The sequence below is a fragment of the Adiantum capillus-veneris genome, chromosome 3 (genome assembly GCF_014529385.1).
Source record: "Adiantum capillus-veneris isolate H3 chromosome 3, ASM1452938v2, whole genome shotgun sequence".
Classification (NCBI taxonomy): domain Eukaryota; kingdom Viridiplantae; phylum Streptophyta; class Polypodiopsida; order Polypodiales; family Pteridaceae; genus Adiantum; species Adiantum capillus-veneris.
Window position 1 is genome coordinate 162,733,063 of NC_140933.1, and position 26,820 is coordinate 162,759,882.

Consider the following 26,820-nt stretch of genomic DNA (forward strand, 5'->3'; position numbering starts at 1 on the left):
ATGTTTTATTATAGGAGACAAACATTGTGCACTTCTGCTTTTTTGTGAAGCCAGTGCCTTATTTTGCTTTTCCTCTTATTGGTACTTCAAAGAATCCCAAGCTTTCCATTGCTCTAGTGCTTTCAATTAAGAAACTAGTGAATGTTTCTTAATAGTCTCTCTCTACACTTGTCCTATAAAATGACAATGCCTCACTTCAATGCTATTATGCTTACATGGAAGGCTACAAGGCAATCCTGTGCAAGTCAAAGTTATGTTCAAGCACTAGTTTTTATCTTTATTGATCTATCTTCTGTATATTACACTGACAATATGAATGCATCAATTGGGTGGCAGAAGCATCGCACGCATTTTGTTGCTAGTATATACAGTGGAAGGAAGATCAGGAGATGGCGTGGCGGTCGCACGGCACCAACAAGGGATGCGTGCATCCACATCTTGCTATAGGAGAGGCAACATGCCAAGGAATAGCTCAAGTTATTGTGTTAAACCAGCTCATCTTCAATGTCACCATGTTTTGTGGGCTGTTATACTTATATTATGTCAAAGCTCATCTTCAATGTCACTATGTGGTTTTGGGGGAGTAGTGTATGTGCAGTCCGGGAGGGGATTGGGATATCGGTTTTTGTCTTGGCAGTAGTCATAGGTCATGTAATTCTGTTGGACCCATTGGATGCTTTGGTGTTGCTGGGCTGACAGCTGAGGAGGGAAGATTGCCTTGTTGCTCTTGAACTCGGCTGCACATACCGGGGGCTGCGTCGAGCTCGGCTGTGGAAGTGCACACCCATTCACAATGAAATTGGAATAAGAGGCCACAAATGGTGCATATGTGAAGTTGGCCCTGTACTTGCCCCCATCCGTTGCCCAGTCCGACCCATCCCAGATTGTCGCATATAGGTACATTTGCTTGCCTGGGTACACCGCTCCTACCTTCTGCCCTACGAGGTTGGGAAACTCGCGGATTGGTATGTCATCTATGTAAAGCCTGCATCCATTCCCACATCATTGATGATGTCACAGAGAGAGAGAGAGAGAGAGAGAGAGAGAGAGAGAGAGAGAGAGAGAGAGAGAGATAGAGTGAGTGCGTACATGCACAGATGCGTATGTGTTTTAGTGCTAACATGATGAGATTAGCCATTAACAGCATCAATAGACATGGTTTTGCTCCAATTAAAAGAGATTCAAGTGCTCACACAATGTGTTGGGATGTCCAAAGAATGCTGTAGTCATGGAAATCTGCAGTTGGATCGAACCAGAGGCGAAGCCGTTGCTCCCGGCCAGTATTTGTACTGCCATTAGCGTACACATTTGTTTGCAAGATGTACTCTTCCCCCGGTATTCTACCCAAGAACTCGAAATCTATCTCGTCATGCGTATCCGGATATATCTCCGCATTAGATGTCTGCATTTTGCAAATTTGGGAATTACAACCCAAAACTAGGATCTGTCAATTCCTATCATGTCAATCGCCATTACAGAGTAGGGACTCACATAAAATGTAGTGATCACTCCAGCCGTGTATTCATTTGCGGGGAGCTTTATGGCAGCATTGAAGAAGCCATAAACATATGTTGTTTTTGTCTTGAACCCAGTACCTATGTTGGCATGCAAGAAGTTATCCACAAGTAGTAGCAAAAAATGGAATACAGGGTTGGCTTGCAAAAGCTGGATCAAGAGAGCCGTTTGAGACAATGCCCCATCACTGGCGTGCATATCATACAAGGATTGCGAGGATGAACCGCACACAAGCTGCAGTTATCATGTGTAATTTGCCACCATGAAATTGGATGGCTATGAAATTATTACTACTACAACATCAAGTTCATATCCCTACTTACAATGTTGTGCATCCTTTCAAATTGCAACAGTAGCACAATTGCATGTGAGGAGTGTATGTAATAAATCATCTTCTCTCACTCTGGTTAAGCCCAATTTGTGAGAAGTAGATTAACCCGGATTCGTGCCCACAAAATGCGATTGCAGGGAATGTGAAAAAGAAATGGCAACAGCAAACATCGACCAAAAAATGCATATGAAAACCACAAAAATGGCAATGGATGGGATGGAGCAATGTCCAAAATCAAAGCAACACACTCAATCAAACATATGAGCATGCCTGATGAAGCATCCAACTTGATAGTGACATGATATTGGTCGTCCGATATGGTCTGATGGTCGGAGGCCCAGATATTGGCAAACCCTTTGTTGTAGAATGTGCAGGGAAGCAATCCGGTGAGGGGAGTCGCGGAGGGAGGGCTTTGCAGCTTGCATTTCTCACCACTAGAGAAGCTTGAAAGGTGAAGCACAAACAGGGAGTCGATGAAGAGGAAGGATGCAAAGATGAAGAGGTTGCCATGGCTTGCCATCATGTTTGCTAGGTGGGTGATGAAGCTGATGAGCCTTTTGCAAAGGCTATTTATATATTATTACAATGGGAGGTGAAGCTGAAATTTTTGCTTAATAGGATGGGCTTCACCTACTACTTGCATTGCCTGTTGCTTACACTGCATTCTCGCCTTTCCCTCATTCAAAGGCACGCTTCAATTTCAACACCAAAACCTTCAATTGTCAGACCTCGAAGATCTATGCGACTGGTTTTTGAACTCAAGATATATTCCGGTATTTAGGGAATTTTTGAAATACCCCTCAAATTTCAAAAATTCCCTAAATACCCTAAATACTTAGCATCCATATATTCCGGTCATTCAGAGAGAGAGGACACCTAGCAAAGTAGGAAACGGGTTTGGGAAAAATTGTATTTTTAACCGGCTAAAATTGCAAAATCCCAGTTAGATCCTTGAAAAACCCCGGAAAAATTTTACAAGTGGTAGTGTAAGTACCGGCAAATGCTTCAAGTTTTGAACTAAAAACTTGAACAGTTTCACTTGTGCCTTTATCTTTTCCGGTTAGGAAAAATGTTTTTGGCAAGCCCTAGTTCGAACCCTCATGATGGATAACTAAGATGATGAAATGAAACTATGAATATGGATAAGAGAAAGAAGCTAGCATTAAGGAGCAGGTCCTTTCTAGTAATCATTGGATTACTTTATAAAGGGGACATGATCAGGTGTTATTAATAGAATTGGGGTGAAGTCTTCTGCATGTTGTTATGTTTTTGTTGATCATTCCTCTCCTTGCTACCTTTCATTTTGCATCAAGTTCCTCCTTATAATTTGAATGACCTATCCTATTATATTACACATTGATTTTGTTGGCCTAAGCATTCTTTTCTTGGTTAGTTGGCTAGCTACAAGTTTTACATCCTTAAAATATGCGGACGAATAACACATTTTGGTTAAATCAACAATTTATTGGTACTCATATTGATAGAGAGAGAATTTTAGTATATATATTCTAATGCCAAACAACAAGTTTAAGTCATCCTAGATATAAGCAGCAAAGCCAAAAAGATGTCATCGATTGGGGAGCATCGTTTCCTGTGACTCTGCATAGAAAGTGGTTCATTACATATGATGCTTCATAGATAGCTAGTAAGAGAGTGGGCAATGACTATGCTTGGCGACATAATGGGGCTCGGCAATGCGCATTTCAATTTCACCATTGATTCACCTTTTACCCTCAAGACTGTGATACATGTTTCAAAACTTACAAAGAGTTTGCTTAGCACTAGACATTAGTTTGATGTGATCACTTATCCTTGTTTATGACAATGCTTTGAAAGATCTATAACGAGAAGCCTCAGAGGACTGGTCTAGAACAATACATGACATCTTGTAATAAGTAAAGCCTAGGAGTAGTTGTGGTCTCTATGTCAAGCAGAAAACTTGTAATCCTTTGACCCTCAAGGCTCGGTACGAGCTCGAGATTGGTGTATATTTTTGATGTTCTTAATACTATCCACTCACAATTGTGAGTTTTGCAAAAAAAAAAGAAAAAGAAAAAAGATCTATAAGGAGAAACTCATTGTAACTTGTGGGTCCAAGTTTGGTAACTCTTTATTGTACTCCTAATTTTTAATTTTCTCACCTTTTTGTTTATGAAGAGTATTTTTTATGGTAAGAAACACAAATGTCACAGTAGAAAAGTAAACTTTTAGAGTTGGTTCACATGGATGTTTGTGAGCCTATGCTTACACTATCTTTGGGAGGTGCACAATGTTTTACTACTTTGATAACTCATAAGAGATGCGGGTTTTTCCTCTCAGGGATAAGATAGTATGCTTGAAGCCTTTCAAAAATATGTGGCACTAGTGGAAAATTCGTTTGATAGGAAGCTCAAGTGTTTGAGAGCCAATAATGGTGAAGAGTATGTTTTAAGTTCTTCCAAGAATTTTGTGAGTTGAAGAATATCAAGAGAGAATTATGTGCCATAAAGTCCTCCACAAAATTGGTTTAGCCAAGAGGATAGTTATAACATAATAGCACACTATTCAATGCACCATCACACAATGAACTTTGGGGAGAATTTGTTGCTAGTGCAAATCATCTTATCACTAGACCATTGACCAAAGCTATAGATGAGAACGTTCTTGGCGAGACCCTCTTATGTTCATCTGAGATACTTTGGTTGTGATGTGTTGTCATATTCCAAAAAGGAAATGCAAAGTAAGCTTGATCCAAAGTCAGGAAAGTGCATTTTTCTTGGTTATGGTAAGTCTCATGAGATGTGACTCCTTCCACGCCGAGAAAAATGTGAAATGAAATGATCTTTCTTCAATGAGGGTGACATGTTGTTCATATTATTTAGATAACAAGAGTGGTGATCCAAGATGAACTTCTATATAGTACATAGTGTCAAATGTACCAAGTGTTGGGTTAAAAAGACAAGAAGTGCATGCTACAACTAAAGTCGAGTTATGAAGGTCTGAAAGGGTGTGACATCCTGCAACTAGAAATGTGTATTGATTGATTGTGAAGATCCATTTTTGATGTGAAGAAGCTATGTTGAGAGATGGCAAGCTGAAGTGATGTCATGCTACGCAATTGTAAATGCGTTCTTTGCATAACAATTATACTTGGGACTTACTACATGTGCCTAATGAAAGAGTGCTTTGCCTTGCTAGTGGGTCTACATGCAATATGTGATGAAAGGCAAAGGACTCAAAAAAAAAAAAAGGTTATAAAATTCGCTCAATCAATAAAAGGTTATAGAATTTGACATTTGACATTTGACATCTTTTCTCATGTGATCAAAATGACTACTCTTAGGGCAATTCTTGCTTTGCTTGCCAAAGAGCACATGGTGCTCGTCTAGATGGATGTTAAAAGACTTTGTTGTTACATGAAAGGTATCAAGGATCTGTGTATTTTTTTGGAGGCGAAGAAGCATGTATCACCATTACATACTACTTACTATCTAGTTTCTCTTTTCACTAGCTAGAATCTTCACCCACAATACTCGTAGCAACGCATCCATACCAAAATTCTACCACCAACATCGGGAACCGAATTGAAGAACCGACTCTCGAGAACGTTTCCAACTTTGTGAGCTAACCGTCAAGCCGTGCTGAATTCGATGTTAGGCGCGCAACCCATGTGGTGTTGTTGGATGTCCACGTCTGCTCTCCCCCCGTTTGCTTGCAAGCCCACATGGCTCCACAAAAGACAGCCAGGACACCCCTCCCACACCAGTCATGAAGTTTCCACCAACGCACCTCTGTCGACGTCAATAGTTGTCAGCCCCTTCAGTTTTGCCTTCGTGGATTGTGGTTTATTGGGAGGGATCTTGCAAGATGCCCTTCTTTTTTTGGATGCAGATTACGGCCGGCATTTAGACAATAGTAGGCCTACTTCTTTACCTTCATTGATGGTGCATAAGGATTGCTTTGAACAACTTCCTATATACATCACTCTTCATATAATGCTCTCCTTGTATAATTTCAAGAAGATTTTCATTCTGATTAATTTGGCAGCTGAGAAAATGTTAGGTATCGATACAACAAGGCCCATGTACAACTTGACAGCCTTTTATGCATGCTCTGACTTCTTTATATGATTTCCCTGCTCCACCCCAAAAAAAATCAAAAATAAAAGAGTTTCAGCAAGATATTGAATGCAAAGAAAAGAGAGAGAGAGAGAGAGAGAGAGAGAGAGAGAGAGAGAGAAGAAGAAGAAGAAGAAAGAAGACAGTTTTAACGTCGTAGGAAACTATCCCAAGAGACCTTAAAGATCTAACCGACGAGGAGTTGAGGGAGATCTACCTTTGAGAAGAATTATTACAAGGAAAACCCATTCTTGATCTTCATTATTGTTCATCTCTCTTCCTTAGAGAGAGAAAGAATTTGACCACCTAACTCCTACCATAGTACCAAGGCTTGCAGCTGTGGAGTGCTGAATAAATATTTACTTTACAAAAGAATGTGGGTATATTATGTATCGTCATGTTGTATATGTATCTTCAACTTTAGGTTCTTTAGTGTCCATAATGAATTTTCTTGTTTGGTTCTCTGATGTCCGCCATCAGTACGAATGTCCCGATCCTCTCCTATATATGTCACCTGGCAACTTCCTTGTAGCACTTGTTCTCACACAATCATCTTCAGCAGAGTCCTGCCACGGTACATAGCTTGCTAGAGGCAATGCTGCCTTTGTCCGCAGCATACAGAAATGCAATATGCAAACAGGTCAGGCTCTTGATGCTACATGCTCTCAAAAGGTGTCGCAGACGATGGGTTGATCTTGTGTATCCTACTAGCACCCAATAAATACTCGGGCAACTCAGTTTCGTCAACCCCCTGCACAATAGCAGACAAAATTTATGTAGAATGAGGTTTGATACACCAAGTCCAATTCATCACGTTAATGAGTCGAGTTCTTTGCACAAACCTCAATCAGCATTGCAAAATCTATCACCACAGTGGTTGCATAATTGAGAACAAGCCCACATACACTGCGTGCCACTGAGGACGAACCCACATCGACGTCTATCTGCCAAAAGATGAACAAGTACATGACCAAAATGCATCTTAAATTTGCTCGATTATGTTGTTGTCAAAGATTAGATAGAAACCTCTAGAAAGTTGTCTCCAGAGTGGTAGTTGCATGTCAAAGCTCTCCCAAGCAAGCATGCCTTCGTTCCAACAGCACGCTTTACCACCCAATACCCCTGCAACAAGAAATACCAGATACTCAATCCCAAACATATAGTAAACCTGAACGTGGATAGATTTGGTATCGAAATACACCCATACCTCTACAATCCTGGGGATGAGTTTAAGGCGTGAGTTTCGAAAAGCATCATCGCCCGTTACAAATCTGTGAAGCAAGGAACCTGGATTTATAGGTTTATGTGCTCCATAGTAAAAGACCAAGCTGTAATTAGGTTTGGCAGGAATCTGAAAACAAAGCTGTACTTGTTAGTCCCCAAAACCAAGATGTCGTATCGTTTCTTACTGCAATAACTTTGCAAGACCCTGTAGACAAGAGCTCTCTTTCACCTGAAGGTTGAAAATAAGCACGAAAGGCAGTTTTTTCAATTCAGCTGACTGCAAAAAGAATACAATCGGGTTTGTAACTTCTTGAGGTGCAAAACATAAATGCAGATGGTTTGGCTAATCCATTCTGACCTTCACCAAGCTATGAGGATGTTTTGCCACCATGTCGATCCTTTTTTCATCCCTAAACCAATCGACTCCAAGAAGCTTCAAAAGAGGATCTCCACCTGGCACCTGAAGAGAAAGAACATGAGAAAAGCAGAAACAACATGAAAATTTGAGCTGCAGATAGAGCAGGACAATTGAAACGAGCAGAGGAATAACTGACCTTTATATTGTCCTGGATATATGTCCTCCCACGGACCATAAAGCCTTGACCTCCAGGATCTGTCCAACAGTCAGAATCGCCATCGCCATGCCCTTGCCTAAGGGAGGTTTTGCAGAAACTCACATCAATGTCCACAGGTATAGCAGTTAATATAAGATCACTATTATCCTCCCGACCTGTCCATAATCACACCCGCATATAAGAATTGAGAATTGACAATAACTAAAAGAAAGAGATCGTACAAAACCAAGGAGGAACACACATGGAGGTCTTTTGCTTGGCAAGCCTAGTCTAAGAGTCCATGACGAACTTCCTAATACGCTTCCCTGCTTGTAAACCAAAAAAAGAATTTAGCCCACACTATGTTTAGCACAGAAACATGAATATTCACTGCCAAAAATACATTGCTTCTCATCAGAAATATTTGGAGAAACCTTGCTCTTTCGTAGGAGTTGCTCTTGAGATTCGCCATCCTCCTCTCCAGACAAGTCATCCAAAGCGATCGCATCATAAAACTGCTCATTAACTTCTGGGACTGACCCTTCCGCTATGGTTTGAGGAGTCCTTTCTCCTTCAGGGGTAAGTAGTGATGAGCAAGAACCTGCTGGCTCAACATCAACACTAGCCTCATTGCTTGCAGCAAAGAACTCCCGTAAGCCTGGCATACACATGAAAGTAAATGAAGCTTGTTATAAATGAAGAGAGACAAAGAAGTCCTTTCTGGAAGCCTCAAACCTGCTGTCCTGCACAGTAAGAAGTAGGGCGTAGTTGTCTGGAAATTGGAGGGGAACAACTTTTGCATTAACTGGCAGCCTGTAAATTTAATCTCCATAATCTGAGTGACGAGAGATCTTGATGTACCATATCTTGAAGGGAGGGGACAGATTTCCCACACCGTTGCTGCAACGATGGAGCTTTCGTGAGTAACCTAAGGCATTAACATATAAGAAATCATTCAAAATAAAGATGGCCTACGATTTAGCTTGACTCGGCGATGGAAAAATTTGCGAGGGCATTTTTTATGAGCCGCCGCGTCTTCAGTTATGCCTGCAAACCACATTGGGTAAACAAACGGTATGTGTCATATATGTTAGGCGAGAGAAAATATTGAAACTTACAAAAAGAGCCATCTTGATCATGTCTCCATCGCCGTAAAAATAGAAAGTCTTTTTTGAGGCACCATCTGAAAGAGGTATCAATCAGTCAATACCCATCACAGAAAAAACTAATCAAACAATGTTATTGACTGTATGTGATTAACTGACCGTCTGTAGTACTTTGGATCATAAACACCATGTGCAATATCAGAATGGCCATCAACATCCTTTACGAGCTCGAGATCACCTGTTAAAACATCCCACCTATGACAAACACACTACAAGTGCTTAGGATATTACAAACCATTCCAAACGCTTGCTACACATCTGCAAGAAATTACACACTGGAGGCGCTGATGTTTGTCAAGAGTCATTATCATATCAAAAACTTGATCCGGTGTCGCTTCCACCACACCAACCGATTTCATGAATTTGGAGCCTTTCCTACCCTGTCAAAATTAACACCTCTCTCCTCTCTCTCTCTCTCTCTCTCTCTCTCTCTCTCTCTCTCTCTCTCACACACACACACACACACACACACACACACACACACACAATAAAAGTGGGGCTTCACCCTTTGCATTACATAAGAATCGAGGTCAAAAGTGGGGCTTCACCTCTCTCTCTCTCTCTCTCTCTCACACACACACACACACACACACACACACACACACACACACACACACACACACACACACACACACACACACACACAATAAAAGTGGGGCTTCACCCTTTGCACATCTTCATGACCAAACCAACAGTCCTGCCCAATTCCCAACTTGGGGTGCCCAAGGCTGTGACAGTGGTATCAGAGCATCAGGTCTGTGCTTTTCTCAAAGCATACCGGTCCTATCAAAGAGGAGACAAGGCACTTGGGCAGTTTGGAATTGATATCGAAGAATCTTCGTGCCCCGATCCCGGATTTATTAGGCACTCCCACCCTTACTTCATCACGCATCGGGCACGTGGTATCAGAGCATCAAGCTTGTGCTTTTCTCAAGTCCTATTCAAAGAGGAGACAGGGCACTTGGGCACTTTGGAATTGATATCAAAGAATCTTTGTGCCCCGATCCCGGACTTATTAGGCACTCCCACCCTTACTTCATCACGCATCGGGCATGCTCCCGTCTTCACTACTCTGTCTTACAGGGCATAAGCCATAAAGAACCCAAGAAGTACACATGGGTTTTCGCGGAGAATCTAACAGAGATAACACCCTCTCTCGCTGGGCAAGCAAAGAAGGTTGAAATCCGGCATGGGAACTGAACAAACGAATGAAGAATACGACGGCAAGAAAGTTTGCCAGAAGACCTTTAAAAATCTCTTCAACGGTTGAGAATTTGGATGTGACAGAAGGCAAAGTTGATCCTCTCAACAAGCTCTAAGCATTGACGCGGACATATCTTATATCCAACAACTTTGGAAAATTAGGGTTTTCGCATAATGTGTGGAATTAACGTTTTTGGAAGCTCTTGTTATCTGTGTGTAGATAATCACTGGGAGCAAGGAACTTGCATATGAAAGCATTTGGAATCATGGAGCCGGACATCGACTCTTTCGCAACGAGGTGAACCATTTGCTTGAAATTTTGCCTGTTTTGTAGGTGAAATCGAGGATGACAAAGCATGAATTTGCATCTGAAAGCAATCGAGAGCAACGACAGCTCAGGAATGAATCGGTTGATTCAAGATAAGAATGATGAATTTTGTTTAAAATTTGAATGAATGATTCTAATACATCAAGATTCCCATATGAATGAGATGACTGGATATTGTGGTGAGCGCATCAAGAGTTCGTAAGAGATATACACAGGGATCTAGGTGCATCAAGACTTCTGGACGGATGAGATGACTAGATGATTGAAAAACCGTGTTCAATATGAACTAAGTGCATGATTTGTGAACTGCATGGAAATTCCCAAGACGAATTTGATTTATGTATGAAATTAATGTTCTCTGGAAGAACTTGCTAGTTGTGTGCAGATAAACAGGTGAAAATCAAGAATGAGATGATGACGGATTTGAAGCAATGACAGATCCAGAATGAACCTGATAACGAAAAGAATCATGAATTTTGAATCATGATCCAATGGAATTGTCGTGAGCGCATCAAGAGTTCCTGCGTGATGAGATGCTCACACAACTAGAACTAAATGATTGAATCACTATTATCAATATGAACTCAGTGTGTGATTGATGGATTGGGATCCTCGGAAATGATTACTTACACAAGACAGTGTTTGAGTGCAGATGGAATGATTGACAAAATGACTGCAACATTTCGGTCTTGAGAAATCTATGGACATGATCGCAATATGGGATTAGTTAATCCGACATCAGTGAGATTTGGCATGGATCTAGATGCGATTACTAAATACGTTGCCAAGAATCATGGTCCTAGTCAGAACAAAATCTATGGATGTGCTCGCAATATGGGATTGGTAAATCCAACATCAGTGAGATCCGATGCGGATCTAGATGGGATTACTAAACAAGTTGCTAGGAATCATGCTCCTAGATTCTATGTGATATGATCTAATTGTGATGTGACTGTCATCTTTGTACAAGTGCTGGATTTGTGTCATCTAGTGCGTCGGTACTTAGTCAGCGTCTACTGAACTGGTTTATGGCTTATGTTTGATTTTGCAGGCGTAATCGAGGACAATTACAATTCTTTCAAGAGCGGGAGTATGTCACAAACAGATGACGTGGCATGACCACCCAAGGCAGACAGAGGCTAACGTGGCAGAATCCAGAAAACTGCGCTGACATGCTAACGTGGCAGACAATACGACCTTTCGCAATTTGCGCTGACAGATGATGACGGGGCAGTCTATATGGATTTCCGCAAATTGTGATGCCTGCTTTTCTGCCAGTTTTTGGGACCAGTTGCTTTTGGGACTTTTTGCTTTTGAATTTAGAAGCTTTTGGGACATCCCTTCTAAGAATAAGCAGGCCCAAGGGGCCTCACTCTTCAAGGCATCTGGACACAGAGTTTGAGAGCAGAGGACCCCTTCGGGTGTTGTATTTTGCTCAAGCATTAATATAATAGAGAAATACAGAAAGAGGCGCCAGGTTTTGGGGCCAATACCTCTGGGCACGGAACTACGTCCGGCCATGTCGACTCAATTTTAAAGTGTGATAAAGTTGTGCAGTATTTTCAGTGATTCTCTTGTGTGTCGTGCCCGATTCTTGACTTGGGGTGCCCAAGCCTTACAGTGGTATCAGAGATGTCACAAACAGATGACGTGGCATGACCACCCCAGCAGAGAATACGGACAAAGGCTAACATGGCATGCTAGGTGATCCGTGGAGATCCTCTCCGCGCATTCGTTTTAGCAAGCAGGGGTAGCTCGAGTAGAAGCAGGGGCAACCCTGTGAACTCGCAGGCATGGGGAGCAAGGCAAGCGAGACGAACACGTGACCATGGGCAGATGACACAAACGGGGTGGGGACTTGCAGGTGACGGGCAGAGGAAATGACGGCAAGTAAAATCAGGCGACGAACCAGGTTAGAGTGCACGTTGGTTACAAGAGCTGGGGTCTCATAGGTGGCACGAGACAGATGCGTGCGTTGGTGACAAGAGGCTCGCTAGGGCTAGCAGACGACGATAGCAAGGCTGCAGCAAGCAACGGTAGCTCAGGTAGAAGGGCCCCGGGGCAGCCCTGTGAACGCGCAGGTATAAGCAGGGAGGCCAGCAAGACGAACACGTAACCATGGGTGGATGACACGAACGGGGTGGGGGCTTGCATAGAATCTGACTTTTGTTCTAAGCAGTGATATCGGATTTTTGTAGGAAGTCCGCAGCAAAACAGCTCAATCTGTTCTTTGAACGAGATCTTCTTAAATGAAGAAGCTGGTAGAAAAGAGCTCCAAAATCTCTCGCAATATGCATCCAAAGAATCTCTCTTGGTCATCCGAAGATGATTCCAAGCAGTTCATATATCTTGTTCGTACTCCCGAGTCAGCCAAGAAGAAATAAAAAGCCTTTTAAATTTCAGCCATTTAACTTGCGCTTTCTTGCTCTGAGTAATTCCCTCCAGAGAAAGCTATATCAAACTGCTGTATGAAGGCCAAAGTCCTCGAAGCATCTCGGAATCCAGAAAAATTGTCAAACTTAATTAACTGTCCACCTTTAAATTCTCGAACTTTCTTGCTTTTATCTTCGAGGAAGTCATACTGGTTGGCTTTATAGAAAATGCTTCTTCTTTGCGTAAAGTCTGTGATCGTCGGAGTTCGAACTATTTGAAGACGAGTCCTCTGTATAACTGTCGAAAACTGGGCGAAACTTAGGCTTCTTTGCCTTTTTCTTGCCCTTTCCGAAGCTTTTGCTTTTTGCTTCGCTTTTTCCCTTTCCTGTCTTCTTCGCTCGAGTCAGAAGAGCTAGAAGAACTGTCAGAAGAAGAACTGGATACTCCTTCAAATCGCACTCACTTCTTTTGCTTTCTTGCCGAAGCAAAAGTAGATTGACGACCCAAATAACCCGGGAAGTTAGTTCCTTTCTTCTGCTTTTTGTAGTGCTTTTTGGCTTTGTTGTTCGCGTCAAAAAGCTGAGTAATCCGTGTATCAACCACCTCTTCCAATTCTTGCTCTGTAAACATCCTCGGAGTAGGAGGTTTCTTGAGTGCCTGTTTGAGGGGTGGCTCTGTGGCCTTCTGCCATTGGGTGTGCACCTCATTGAAGGATGTCCGAGTAAAATTTTTTACAGATTTCGGATCCTTTGCAATGTTGATCATCATCTTTGCCGCGTCGTCAACCAATTGTCGACGTTCCATCTCTTCAATCTCTGCCTGAGTAGGCCGAGGTGGGCAGTACTCTTTGTGAGAATCTTCTTCGTGATCTCTTTCTGCATCCCCAGATGAAGAGTAAGTCGACTGTTCTTTGTTTGAATCCATAAGTGCTGCGAGAAAAGGATCAGATTTCTCGGTAGAAGAGAAATCGACCGCGCTCTGATACCACTGTACAAACTTGGACACCCCAAGTCAAGATTCTACCGCGACACAGCAGAGATTCACTTCAAAATAGTTCACAATTCACACTTGATTCGACACGGCCCAGCGGAGTTCCGTGTCTAGAGATATTGGCCCCAAAGACTTCTTTTTGTATTAATCTGTGTTCAAAGTACAAGAGTGTGGGAGGGTTCTGACTCTCATACTCTCCGTCCAGATGCTCTAAGAAGTGAGGGCCCTGCCCACTTATTTATAAGGTACAAGGGATGCCCAAAAGCAGAGCCCCAAAAATCAAAAGCCCTTAAGCTTCTTAAAATAAAGCAGTTGGCTCAAAAGCTGCCAAAATCAGCCCACATAGATCCAGCCAGCTGATTTTTCGTACGCACTGCCACGTCAGCAGCTTAGCGCAAAAAAGCAGGATTTTCGTACAGCAATCAACGTGAAGAGCGGAAATCCGTACGGTACTGCCACGCCAGTTTGCTGCTACATTTTCCGACCATGTACCCTGCTGTGAAAGTGTCCGGACATGCCACGTCACCAGTTTGTGACATTAACTGATTCTCTCTCGTGCTGCGAGAGATTCTAGACTTGGGGTGTCCAAGTCTGTTACAACTGAATTTGCAATCTCAAATTGCCCATCTGTCTGCTGTTGTTGGAATGATGACGAGAACTGCAACTACATGCCAATGTTCTTCCAAATAGCCCTCCAAAACAAACTCGTGAATTGGGGATCTCTGTCAGAGACTATTCTCTCAGGCATGCCATGTAATCAAAAAATATGTGCAATGAACAATCTCGCTAAATGGTCAGGCTTGACTGTTTTCTTCACTGGAATGAAGTGAGCTTGCTTGCTAAATCTGTCAATGACAGTCCAAATGCCATCGTGTCCACTCTGTGTCTTCGGGAGATCAAAGATGAAATCCATTGCAATACTTTCCCAGGGGCGGGTGAGAGTGGGTAAAGGCTATAGTAATCCCTATGTCTTATGTATGTCAAACTTGACCCTTTGGCATACTAAACAACTGCGAACAAAGTCGTCCACATCCTTCTTGAGTCTCGGCCAAAAGAAATAACACTCCACACCTTTCTTGAGTCGCGGTGACCCGTAAAAGATGGACAATGGCACTCAGTCAAAACCTTTTTCCTCAACAGCTGTGTAACACACAACATTGTTTTCTTCATCAAATAGCCATCCCATATGGAATACCTAGTAAGTACTATCTCCCCATTCTGTATCCGAGTAAACACATCGAAAAATGTGGATCGGTGGCGTATTGGTCAACCATATTCTCGAAGCTTCTATGGTGAATCGTGAAAATAGCCAAGACTAGGGTCTTCAGAGACAATGCATCTGCCATTAAGTTTTTTTGTCCTTGAACATGGACAATCTAGAAGTGAAACTGTGACAAGATGTTAACCCACCGCATCTGCTGTTCCGAAAGCTGCTTCTGTGACAAGAAGTAGCGTAATCACTGATGATCATTAAAGACCGTGAAATCGGCTTCGAGTAGGTAATGTTGCCACTGAATAAGAGCATGGATCACTGCCAATAGCTCTTTCTCATAAATATGTGCTACTAGTTCTGGCCTTGAAAAAATTCTGCTTTCATAAGCAATCACATGGCCTGCTTGCATCAAGACCGCTCCCAGACTACGACCGCAAGCATCACAATAAATTTCGAATGGCTTTTGCAAGTCTGGCAAAGCCAACACTGGTCCAGTAGTCAATTTTTCCTTTAAGTGTTTGAAAGGCAGTCACCTCTGTCGGTCGCCTCGAGAAAGGGACTCCTTTCTGAGTCAAGAAGTGCAAAGGGGAAGCTACCTCTGCAAACTTCCGAATGAACAGTCGGTAGTAAGAACACAAGCCCAAAAAGCTTCACACTTCATGAACATTCTTTAAGTCTAGCCAATCACGGATAGTCTCAATCTTGGCCGAGTCTATCTGTACTCCTGCTTCTTAGACGATGTGTCCCAAAAAGTGTATCTCTGGCAAGAAAAACTCACTCTTTTTGGCATTGATAACTAATCTGTGATCTCGCAATGCCTAAACGACCTGTAGCAAATGGTGTCGATGTTCTTCTTCATCCTTGGAGAAACCTATAATATCATCAAAGAAAGTGCCCACAAAAGATCGATGCTCTCGGAAAATCCTATCCATCATTCAGTTGGAAGTCGCTGGAGCATTGGTAAGTCCAAAAGGCATCACCAAAAATTCGTATAAACCAAAGGTTGTCCAAAAGGCTGTCTTGTAGACATCTCCCGGAGCGATCCTCTTTTCAAATCAATCCTACTGAAACAAGAGGATCCTTGAAGTCGGTCAAAAATATTATCGACCCTTCAAATCGGAAATCTGTTCTTGATAGTGATTTTATAGAAAGCTCTATAGTCAATGCACATCCTCCAAGATCCGTCTTTCTTTAGTACCAGTAAAACCGAAGAACAGCAAGGGGAAGTACTCGGTTGGATGAGACCCTTTTTAAGGTCTTTCACTTGGTTCATGATTCCTTCATTCTGGGCTCGGCTAACACGGTAAGGTAGCCATTTCGGTTCGGTGGTATGCTTCCAAGAATCAGATCAATAATATGGTCCTCAGGACGAGATAAGGGTAACTCACCTGGCACGCCTTCTGAAAAACAGACAACAAGTGTGTGCAAAAAATCTTGTCGTTCTTTGTCTAGTTCAGACATGTTCGTTCGATGTTTATCATTCAATTCTTTCAAATAGATGGAGTAAACAAAAAGATTGGATTTCATTAATTTTGAAATGGATGAAGCCCATACAATAGAGACAGGCTCGCCCTTCAATTTTACATCTACTGCAATTTTTCTGTCATTCTCATTTGTCAAAGTCGCTTTCTTGGCCCCATAAACGAACAAAGTGTTGTTCTTATGGTACCAAGGGATTCCTAGGAGGACGTCACACCCTTCCAAAGGCATGATGTAAAAGTCCTTGTGCCCTAAATACCCCTGACAATGCAAACGAAGTTCACCAATGACAGGCATAATCCGAGCGCCGCTAGAACTGCTTCCGTCGGTGGCCCCATCCTGTCGGGTGTAATCTCGAGCCGCGCCGCCAATTCAGGTGAAATGAAGTTGGCCTTGGCTCCTCCATCAAAAAAGATAAGGGCTTCTTGATGTTTCACTTTGTCCCAAGCGCGACAAAATTCTGTACTTTCATCCATCTGGCTTGGGTCGGTTCCAATCCGGTACCAGTCCTGCTTTCATCTTGCCTTTTCTGCCACGTTCCTCAGCTGCTCTAAAACTCTCTGGCCCATCTTCAGTCTATCCTCGTCGTGCCTTTTTGGGGCACTTTGCGGAGATGTGCCCTTGTTCCCCGCAACCAAAACACTTGCCCTCTTTGAGAATAGTTATCCCTGTCTCTAAGAGTCAATCAGAGACGTGTCTCTTTCTTTTCCTGGGGATTCTTTTTCTTTCTATTTTCATTGTTCGAGGTCTGTCTAGTCCTCTGAGTCAAAATTTCATCAGTGGGGTAAGTCAAATTTTTTGAATGTATCGAGAATCCCCGTTTCACATGTCCCATTAGTTATTGTATAGACTCAGACTTTTGTTCAAGGCAGTAATCTCAGATCTCTGTAGGGAGTCTCCCCGTTTCACATGTCCCATTAGTTGTTATATGGACTCAGACTTTTGTTCAAGGCAGTAATCTCGCATCTCTGTAGGGAGTGCGCAACAAAACTGTTCAATCTGTTCTTTAAAGGTTACCTTCTTAAACGAAGAGGTCGGTAGAAAAGAATCCCAAAACCTCTCGCAATATGCTTCCAAAGAATAACCCTTGGTCATTCGAAGATGGTTCGGAGCAGTTCTTATATCTTGTTCGCACTCCTAGGTCAACCAAGAAGAAAAGAGCCGTTTGAACTTCAACCACTTGACTGGGGCTTCTTTCCTCAGAAGAGTGGACCACCATGTTTGAGCATTTCCTTTTGAAAAGGATGCAACCCTCCTGATCTTGGAGTGCTTTGAGTAATGCCCTCCAGAGAAGGCTATGTCAAACTGCTGAATAAAGGCCAAAGCCCTCGGAGCATCTCGGAATCCAGAAAAGGATCCAAATTTTATGGACTCTTCACTCTCTTTAATTTTCTTTGCCTTCTTGCTCTTATCTTCGAGGAAATCGTATTGATTGGCTCTATAAAAGTGCTTCTTCTTTGCATACAACATGTGATCGTCAAAGTCCGAATTGTCAGAGGATGACGACTCCTATCAAAAACTGATCGGAATCTAATCTTCTTTGCCTTTTTTCTTGTCCTTTCCAAAGCTTTTCTTTTTACTTCGCTTCTTACTCTTTCTGTCCTCCTCACTCCAGTTGGAAGAGCTAGAAGAACTGTCACAAGAAAACGCACACTTCTTCTGCTTTCTTGCAGATACAAAAGAAGATTGACGGCCCAGGTAACCGGGGTAGTTAGCCCCCTTCTTGCACTTCTTCGAGGGCTTGTTCGTGTCCAAAAGCTGACTGATCTGGGTTTGGACCACCTCTTGAAGGTCTTCTTCAGTAAACATCCTCGGAGTAGGAGGTTTCTTGATTGCCGGTTTAATTGGTGGTTCGGTGGCTTTTTGCCACTGAGTATGAACTTCAGCCATCTACTGCTGGGTCAAAAATTTTGCAAATTGGGGACCTTTAGCGAATTGAAGCATCTACTTTGTGCACTCGTCAACCTGTTGTTGACGTTCCATTTGCTAAGTCGCTTGAATTCACCGTATTGCCTCCTCCCGCCTCAGCGGTTGCAGAAGAGGTCAATTGATTCTTTTCAGAATTCATAGGTGTCGCAAGAAAAGGGATCGGATTTCCCGATAGAAGAGAAATCGGGTCATGCTCTGATACCACTGTAACAAACTTGGACACCCCAAGTCTAGATTCTGTTGCAACACAACAGAGATTCACTTCAAAAACACTTCACAATTTCAAAAGTCGACACGGCGCGACATAGTTCCATGCCAAGAGAGATTGGCCCCAAAGACTGGCGCCCCTTTCGATATTTATTTTATATTAATCTGTGAGCAAAGTACATCTTCCCGCGGGTGCTCGCTCTCAAACTCTGCTTCTAGATGCTCTGAGAACTGAGCCCCCTTAGGTCACTTATAAAGATTACAAGGGTTGCTAAATGCAAAGTTCCAAAAGCATTAAACTCAAAAGCATCAGGATCCTAAAAGCAACTAGTCAAAAATCTGTCAGTAAAAGCAGCAGCGCCAATTTGCGAAAATCCGTACAACCAGGCCATGTCAGTAGCTAGCGTAAAACGCGGAAGTCGATACATTCTGCCATATTAGAAAGCCAACACAAATCGCGGAGTTCCGTACTATTGCCACGTCAGCAAGTCAGCGTGAACTGCGAAATTCCGTACAACCTTGTTCGCATCAGCAGAGACTGCCACGTCATCAGTTTGTGACACCTGTCAACGCAAATTATGGAGCGTCCATTCAGCTGTCACATTAAGATTATTTACACTAGAGAATTTTTGTGTCTGTATGTCCTACTTTATTTTAATATTTAGGGCCCCATCGGACGAAGTTCCATAAGTTACTAGGAACTCTTTTGAAATTTTGGGCCTCTCGTCGAGGAATTGTAAGGTGGTGAGAACTTCTTCTCCTTTTATTGCTTCTAGAATTTAGGTCCCTCAACCAAGATCTACAAGTCGCCTAGGGTTATGTCTGGGAAACCGTAACCCGCCGGGTATGTCACAAATTGATGACGTGGCAAAACTGTACAACAGGCCTGCATTTTGCGCTGACGATGTTGTGCCACGTGACAGGCTATACGGATTTCCGTGAGTCACGTTGGTTGCTTTTGAGCCAACAGCTTTCGAGTGAGGAGCTTTTCATGTAAAATTGCTTTTGAGTTTGAAGCTTCTTCTCATGTGACTGCTTTCGAGGCCAAGGGCCTTTAAATAGAACCCAAGGCCCCTCTTTTTCTCAATGTGCTGACGAGCAACTGAGCAGAGAGGGCCCGAGGGAGTTGTAACTTTACTCAAGCATTAATATACCGAAAGGGGCGCCAGATACCTCTAGGCGCGGAACTACGTCGAGTTGGGTCAACTCTCTAATTCAAAAGTGTGATAAAATTGTAAAGTATTTTTAAGTGATTTTCTTGTGTGTCGTGCCCGATTGCTACCACGTCATCAATTCTCCACGCTAGTTTTTTGGGTGCTTTATTTTAATGCCTGTAGTCACTTAGGCCCCATTGAACGGGGTCCCATAAGTTGGTGGGAACTCTTCTTTAAAACTAGGCCTCTCCGCAAGACTTTGCAAGTTAGTAAAACTTCTTGTGCTCCTACTTCTTCTGCCGCTTCTTACGGTTTAGGCCCCTCGGCCAGGATTTGCAGGTTGACTCCGTTCTTTAGTGGCTTGCTTGACATGTCAATAGTTTGTGACATTAAGTCACTGAGTTCCTTTGGATTCCAGAGATACTGATGGGACTGACAATATTCTGTTGAATGACTTTATGAAAGAAGTACTTTGAATTGAAAATTCCGGAACTGTATATGTTATATGAGCTCTCATGTGAGTAGTGTTTGAGTGCATATTTCAAAGACCAAATGACTGCAACATTTCGGTCTTGTGCTCCAGATGAGATGGACATGATAGGAGCAAAATTTAGTCAATCAAAACATCTTCGAGAGATCAAGGACATATCTGGATGTGATTGCTAAATTCGTTACAATAGATCATCAAAGATCTCGACAGCGATAGTGATGTTAATGTGATTTGAACGTTCAGTGTGTGATTTGTGAACTGCATGCTATGTGGATGTACTGTCCTTGTGGGGATGGTCATGGACATGGTTTGCTTGATTGAAATGTGAAATGAAAAGATATAAATCTCATAGTACCAAGATTTAGTAGATCAAGACATCTGTGAAAAGATTAGTGACAAATCTGGATGTGATTGCTAAATGGTTACAATGATAAGATATGTATCTGAGACCCTTGGCAGAATGTGATTGATCAGTGAAAAATGTCTTGGTAGAAGTGCTTGATTGGTGCATGAGTACATGAATACATAGAGTCAGTGTCTACTACAAAAAATTTATGTCCTTTGGTTGTTTTTGAACGCATAATCGAGAGCCATTACAATTCTTTCAAGAGGGAGAAATGTCATAAAGTGATGACGTGGCATGGCCCAACTGGAAGAGAAATGGCCGAGTGGACGAGAGACACTTAACGGACTAACTTGAAGAACTTATGAAGCACTGGCCATGGGGCCCAAAACCCTAAAAGACACAAGCTCGAACCCTGAAAAAGATTTTCGTAAAATGCACTGACATAATGACGTGGAAGATCGTACAGATGCTAACGTGGCAAGGCTGTACGGATTTTTGCAAATTACACTGGCTACTTTTGAGAGTCTCCAGCGCTAGCTTTTGAGAGCAGATGCTTTTGGGGAAAAGTGCTTTTGAGTTGATTGCTTTTGGGGCTCTGCTTTTGGGCATCCATTGTACTGTTTATAAGAGCCCTTGAGGCCTCACTCTGCAGAGCATCTGGACGCAGTGTCTGAGAGCAGAGACCCTCGGGAGTTGTACCTTGTTGTGCTCCCTTGTACTGTTTATAAGAGCCTTGAGGCCTCACTCTGCAAAGCATCTGGACGCAGTGTCTGAGAACAGAGGACCCTTTGGAGTTGTACCTTGTTGTGCTCAATAAATAAAGAAATATCAAAGGGGCCGAAGTCTTTAAGGCTAGTGCTTCTGGGCGCGATGTCTGAGAGCAGAGGTCCGAGGACCCTCGGGTGTTGTATCCTGTTGTGATCAATAAATAAAGAAATACCGAAAGAGGCGCCAGTTTTTGGGGCCAGTACTTTTGGGCGCGAAACTCCGTTGTGCCATGTCGACTCTCTCTCTTTCTCTATATTAAAGCTCAGTGATTTTAAAGTTCTGTTCGTGTGTTGCTATTGATTTTTCTCGCTTGGAGTATCCAAGTCTGTAACACCACCGCCAAAGACTTTGCATCAAAACTTTGAGAGAGAGATAACCTCACAGCCATCCCACAGGGCTATGACCTTCTGCAGCCTACATAAGCAAAAACATTGAAAGGGACAAGCTGAACAAGAGGCTAAAGGTGCAACCATCCAATCCTCCATGACCACCACAAGCCTTAAACACCTAATCTGATTGAGTGAAACCAAGAGAATTAAACAGAAAAACAGGCAAAAACATGCAGCAAGCAATCATCCACACACACCCCACCCGCAAGCAGACAGACAGACACATGTAAGCATGCAGGCAAAACACCAATCACAGACAAAGGAAAAATCGCATGCATACGTAACAGGCAGCAAACAGACAAGAAAGCAGAAAAACTTGTGTGGAGAAAGAAGTTTGAAAATAGAAAACGTCACAGGCTAGAGTACAACAGAAAAGAATGAGAGGGGAGGGTGGAAGAAGGGAAGGGGAAACACCCGGTAGAGCGCATCCGCGTGCAGGCTGGAACGGGACGGGCAGGATCGGCGGGTGGGGACTACCAGAAGAGGGTGCAGGGACCCGCAGGCTTGCGCATGATGGAGGGTAAGGAGTTTGTTGCCACAGAAAGAGTGTGAAGCACAGGTTGGACGACTCTCTCTCTCTCTCTCTCTCTCTCTCTCTCTCTCTCACCCCCACACCCACACCCACACACACACACACACACACACACACACACACACACACACACACACACCCCATAATTCTTTGATGACTAGGCCAACAAATTGTTCCATTAGGACTAAGGGAAGAGTTGTCACAAGCATACTATGGACAATCACAAACTAGTACCAGAATGCAAGATATCTTTGCACCACCCCAATTATAGCAAGCATACATTTAAGACCTACGAATTCCTCATGTCAGAAGGTCAAATCTAGTAAATAATCCAATTAGCATCTTCCCCCATTCAGCTCCAAGGCAAGCTTCTCTTCTTAATTTTTAGAAGAAAATTGGGGCTGTTTAGTCTAAATTGCAAACAGATGCAGCACTCAACAGGACGTTCTTTACCTTTTTTGCCCTAGAAATATCTTCAAAAAACCGCAGACCTAAGTTCGAAACAAAGCACATATCAGAAGACATTAATATAAAGACCAAGTATGATAAGAAGTTTGACATTTACGCACCATTTACAGTCATAACGCATTTCCATTTTTCTTGCTCGACGGTATCGCTTTCATGATGCTTGCTCAAAAGCATCTCATTCTCCATATCATCTGGGTCTTGTGCCACCATAGAGGGACGCAACAATAATGACTCGGGACCTGGTACGAAAACAACTACCTGGAACTTCAACCAGCTACACAAAGACCCTTAACAATAATTTCAACTCAATGAAACACCTTTAATTGGTGAACAGTATTCTGGATAAAATAAAATCAGTTTTCCTCCAGCATATAAGCCTGAACAGCACATGACACAGGAAAAACAGACCTCTTCCAATCTTGACAGATTGCCGTGGCAGCTTGAAAGAGGACCGTGAGCGATAACGGGAAGAGCCACTTAACTTAAACCTGCCAGATTATCCAGACTCGTTCTTAAAGCACATACACAAGTAGATTACATGTACAAATAGATCACTGAATAAATAAAGCCGGGGAAACACACTTACTCTTCCTCAGTCCCGAACATTGCACGACCACTACCCTTTGCACTTTCATAGAGAGCCTACACCAGCAAATGCAAACACTTAGTAACCATCCCAAATCCTCTGGAACAGGGAAATTACACACGTTGACTTACCTCTTCCTTTGCATGCTGAAATGCAGAAAGCCATTTCTGAGCCTCACCAGCACTGCTGCAGGCGAGCTAGCCACCATGAAAGCAGGTTTAAGTTGCTTCACAAGTGCAAAACTGAAAGCTCATTGAAACCAGTCATTGATATGTACCTTGCCCTGTTTGCTAGAGTCTAACAAACTGTAAATTCGAAGCACATATAAGGCCTGTTTCCAAACACCCAATCAGAATTCCAATACCACAAAAAGGTTACAGCCCTAAATCACGCACACTTACCCGGCTATGAAAAATCTGTCGCCCAAGCTCTTCAACCATCATGTTACTTCCCACAACACCACATCGCACAGGCTACAAAGAGAAACCGGTTAAAGGTAAGATACGAGGCCTTCAGAAACAACACTACAACAGTCCAGAGCTTGTTGACGTAATAGTAATGGCTACTTAAAATTGGCCCCTTGAAAAGGTTGCACAGTTGTTCATATGAATGAATGTGCATGTGGCTCGATGCACCTGCATGTGTCTGTGCATGCCCCTTAAGGAGCGAGAGGTCTGCCAATTCACCGAGCAAGCAACTCTTGATGAAAGAGCCATCCATGCAGGCGTGCTTGGTTCAAAAGTCTATAGACCAATGAATCTCTGTGTATAAGACTGTCAGGTCAAGAAGCTTGAAAGTAAAGTGTTTGTATCTCTGTCTCCAAGTCTATGTGCATGTGCATGGAAGAGGGAGAGGTATGCCAATTCACGAAACAAGCAACCCTTGATGTCAGAGCCCTTCATGCAGGCCTTGCTAGGTTCAAAAGTCTATAAACCAATGAAGCTTTGTGTGCAAGACTATCTGATCGAAAAACTTAAAATCAAAAGTACATTCTTTGCCTCTCTCTCTCTCTCTCTCTCTCTCTCTCTCTCTCTCTCTCTCAGCCCCTTCACGTGTGTGTGTGTGTGTGTGTGTGTGTGTGTGAGAGAGAGAGAGAGAGAGAGAGAGAGAGAGAGAGAGAGAGAGAGATGGAGCATACCTTCCCGGGACGCTCATGAGGATTGCAGGTGTACATTTCGACACGCTTTCCTTTGATGGTGAGATAACGCGAGCGACAGAACTGGTAGCCGAGGGAACTTACTCCAACATGGTAGAGCCATCCCTCGTAAGCGGCTCCGCTGCTTCGACTGTCTGAGGGAGGTGCCACCAAACTCATCTCCCCTATTTCTATGGTCTTCTCCAATTCTTACGAGCAGAGACGCGATTACCCACAAAGCTGGTGATGGCAGCCAAGCCCTGCTGGCAGGCTATGGCAGCCTGTCTCAAGAAAGCTATGACAGACGGGACGGCATGGCTGCCTTACGAGGCAAGTCCCTTCGAATTAAGGCAACCTGTATAAACATGCAGAGGAAGAGACGAAGGGGGAGAGAGAACGAAGCTGAGAGAGAGAGAGAGAGAGAGAGAGAGAGGGAGAGAGAGAGAGAGAGAGGCAGGGTTGGCAACACCTTGCGCCTGAAACAGCAGTTGCACGCGCTTGGGCAAAATCGGCAGTAACGAAGATGACCGCCGCAGCCGGTTGCAGCCGGTCCTCAACCCACTGACGTGTTACCGTTGGTCGAAACGCCGGCGGAACCCACGTCATCATCGACGGGACCCGCACGACCGCCTTGTGACCGTTCCTTTTGCGGTCAAGTACAGGCTGATCGATAATTATACCGCACAAGTTACAACTTACAAGTGGCATTGTCTGTGGCAACCCGTGCTAGCTAGGCCTAGGGCTTGTCAAAGACTTTTTTGGGTAGATTTACTATTCCGGTTTTTAGGGCGCGTTTAGACTGCCCCAGGCAACGAACGCCTGCCATGTATTTATCAGGCCTGTCTATTCACACTCCCACCGCGAGCTCTGGTTGTTACAACAAACTCAAAGGGCTCAAGATCAAAGGCTGCCCATGTTTTGCGTTGAAAAGCGATGAGAAGTGCCTCTCGTCCGGGGGGAAAGCACGCCCAAGCTCGTGGTAGGTCTGAAAGTCGTGAGTCTGCTTTTTAGTGAAAGATTTGCTGCCAGCTATGCAAGTCGCCCCTGTTTTTCTTCTCCTTCATGGCAGTCTGAACCGCCCCTTAGGTCAAAATTTGAAGCATTTGCCTTGGTAACCATGCTAAAACTTGTTATTTTTTGCCAGTTTTTTCAAGGCATGCTAGAAATCAAAATCGGAATTTTGCAATTTTAGTTGGTCAAACTCTACACCCTGGGTTTTGGCGAACACTATGGGCCACTGTCCCCCTACAAGGTGGCTTTGGTGGACCAACACTAAAGGCACATTTTAGAGTACATTGGAAGGTGCCTGAGGAGAGGAGCATGCTGATATGGCACAAAATGGTTGGCTATGAGCCCCCTCCCATAGACCGTTTAACGGTCATGAAATTATAGGGCCCTCAATCTACCCAGAAACCTCCTTTTCATACTAAGCATACGCCACATACTTGGCTTGCGCAAACTGTAATGGAAATGGCCTATGAACTTTGAAAATAGCAGAATTCAGAGAATTAGTGTGAGCATTTTTGTGGGACTACTTTGAGAATATAGAGGATGAACTTAATTAGCGGTAGCAACATAACCATAATACTTAATTAACTTGACATGAACAATACTTTTGCAAGAGAGAGAGTTTAGAGAACTTGACAACAGTTGAGGACCGGATTTATGTGGAGCCGGTCCCCCCTCCAATAGGCTTTTGTATTATAGATTCTCCCATCAAGAGAGACTTGGTACAATACAATCTTTGTGTTCCTTGTGACTTAGGTGATGCAATGAAGATGGAAAACTTCATGCACCACGAGCATAACATAGACTTTGTAAAAAGCATTAACCATCTCCGGCCTCAGTCCCAAGGCCTCAAACACCTTCAAAGGTGGAGAGAGCCAGCGGTGAATGAGGATAGGGAAGAGGAAGAAGAAACATTTATAGGAGAAAGAAATAGTTCCTCACTTATCATTACTCTTCTTGCTTAGCATACATAATAGCATAGTAATGAAGATGGAGAAGATGGCAAGCTTAAGCATTGGAGCATGGCACTTGGTTGGATTTGCATTTCATAGCCAAGAGTGTTGGTGTAAGCTGTTAACCTTGGAGAAGGAGATGGAGATCTTGCACTTTGCAATGAGAGAGAGAGAGAGAGAGAGAGAGAGAGAGAGAGTAGGAGAGTATACCCCAAGCTAGCCCCCTCCTTGATTTGGTCGACCCCCTCTTCTAGCACTAGCCTGCACCTGATTGGACCTCCTCAAGCCTGGCCAATCACATGCATAGTGCATATCAAGCAACAAGGGTAGCATTAAGACAAGTGTCCTTCTTACCCCTTTGAGAGAGAGGACTTGATAAATG

General features: G+C 43.3%; 2 protein-coding genes across 3 annotated transcripts; both read right to left on the reverse strand.

Moving 5' to 3' along the window:
* Positions 1-251: 251 nt before the first annotated feature.
* Positions 252-2,389, reverse strand: LOC147462088 (xyloglucan endotransglucosylase/hydrolase protein 31-like). Its single transcript, XM_086509531.1, has 4 exons — positions 2,117-2,389; positions 1,492-1,595; positions 1,194-1,402; positions 252-985 (listed from the first exon to the last, which is right to left on the reverse strand). Exons 1-4 carry the CDS (start codon positions 2,367-2,369, stop codon positions 544-546), a joined length of 1,008 nt encoding a protein of 335 aa, XP_086365657.1. The 5' UTR covers positions 2,370-2,389; the 3' UTR covers positions 252-543.
* A 3,751-nt stretch (positions 2,390-6,140) lies between these two features.
* LOC147462089 (protein ENHANCED DISEASE RESISTANCE 2-like) lies at positions 6,141-24,814 on the reverse strand. 2 transcript variants are annotated; one of them, XM_086509533.1, is made up of 22 exons: positions 24,481-24,814; positions 23,744-23,815; positions 23,620-23,673; positions 23,474-23,539; positions 23,343-23,398; positions 23,165-23,244; positions 22,858-22,995; positions 22,742-22,779; positions 9,164-9,267; positions 8,987-9,082; positions 8,840-8,904; positions 8,697-8,768; positions 8,457-8,621; positions 8,156-8,379; positions 7,984-8,047; positions 7,722-7,897; positions 7,526-7,627; positions 7,397-7,444; positions 7,151-7,294; positions 6,970-7,065; positions 6,786-6,887; positions 6,141-6,694 (listed from the first exon to the last, which is right to left on the reverse strand). In XM_086509533.1, the coding sequence occupies exons 1-22, from the start codon at positions 24,655-24,657 to the stop codon at positions 6,599-6,601; spliced, it is 2,235 nt and encodes a 744-aa protein (XP_086365659.1). In that variant the 5' UTR covers positions 24,658-24,814; the 3' UTR covers positions 6,141-6,598. The 2 variants fall into 2 exon arrangements, with proteins under 2 accessions (XP_086365659.1, XP_086365660.1); XM_086509534.1 differs by lacking the exon at positions 24,481-24,814 and adding an exon at positions 23,978-24,255.
* Positions 24,815-26,820: the final 2,006 nt, after the last annotated feature.

What these genes read in the sequence shown, in the direction of transcription:
- LOC147462089 (XM_086509533.1), bottom strand. Translation starts at nt 24,657, where the DNA reads ATGAGTTTGGTGGCACCTCCCTCAGACAGTCGAAGCAGCGGAGCCGCT. An exon ending in ATCTGTCAAGATTGGAAGAG is followed by an intron (nt 22,996 to 23,164) that starts GTCTGTTTTTCC and finishes TTTTCGTACCAG; the next exon opens with GTCCCGAGTCATTATTGTTG. An exon ending in CTTACTGTGCAGGACAGCAG is followed by an intron (nt 8,380 to 8,456) that starts GTTTGAGGCTTC and finishes TGTGTATGCCAG; the next exon opens with GCTTACGGGAGTTCTTTGCT.
- LOC147462088 (XM_086509531.1), bottom strand. Translation starts at nt 2,369, where the DNA reads ATGATGGCAAGCCATGGCAACCTCTTCATCTTTGCATCCTTCCTCTTC. An exon ending in GAGTGATCACTACATTTTAT is followed by an intron (nt 1,403 to 1,491) that starts GTGAGTCCCTAC and finishes TGCAAAATGCAG; the next exon opens with ACATCTAATGCGGAGATATA. An exon ending in TGGACATCCCAACACATTGT is followed by an intron (nt 986 to 1,193) that starts GTGAGCACTTGA and finishes GAATGGATGCAG; the next exon opens with GCTTTACATAGATGACATAC.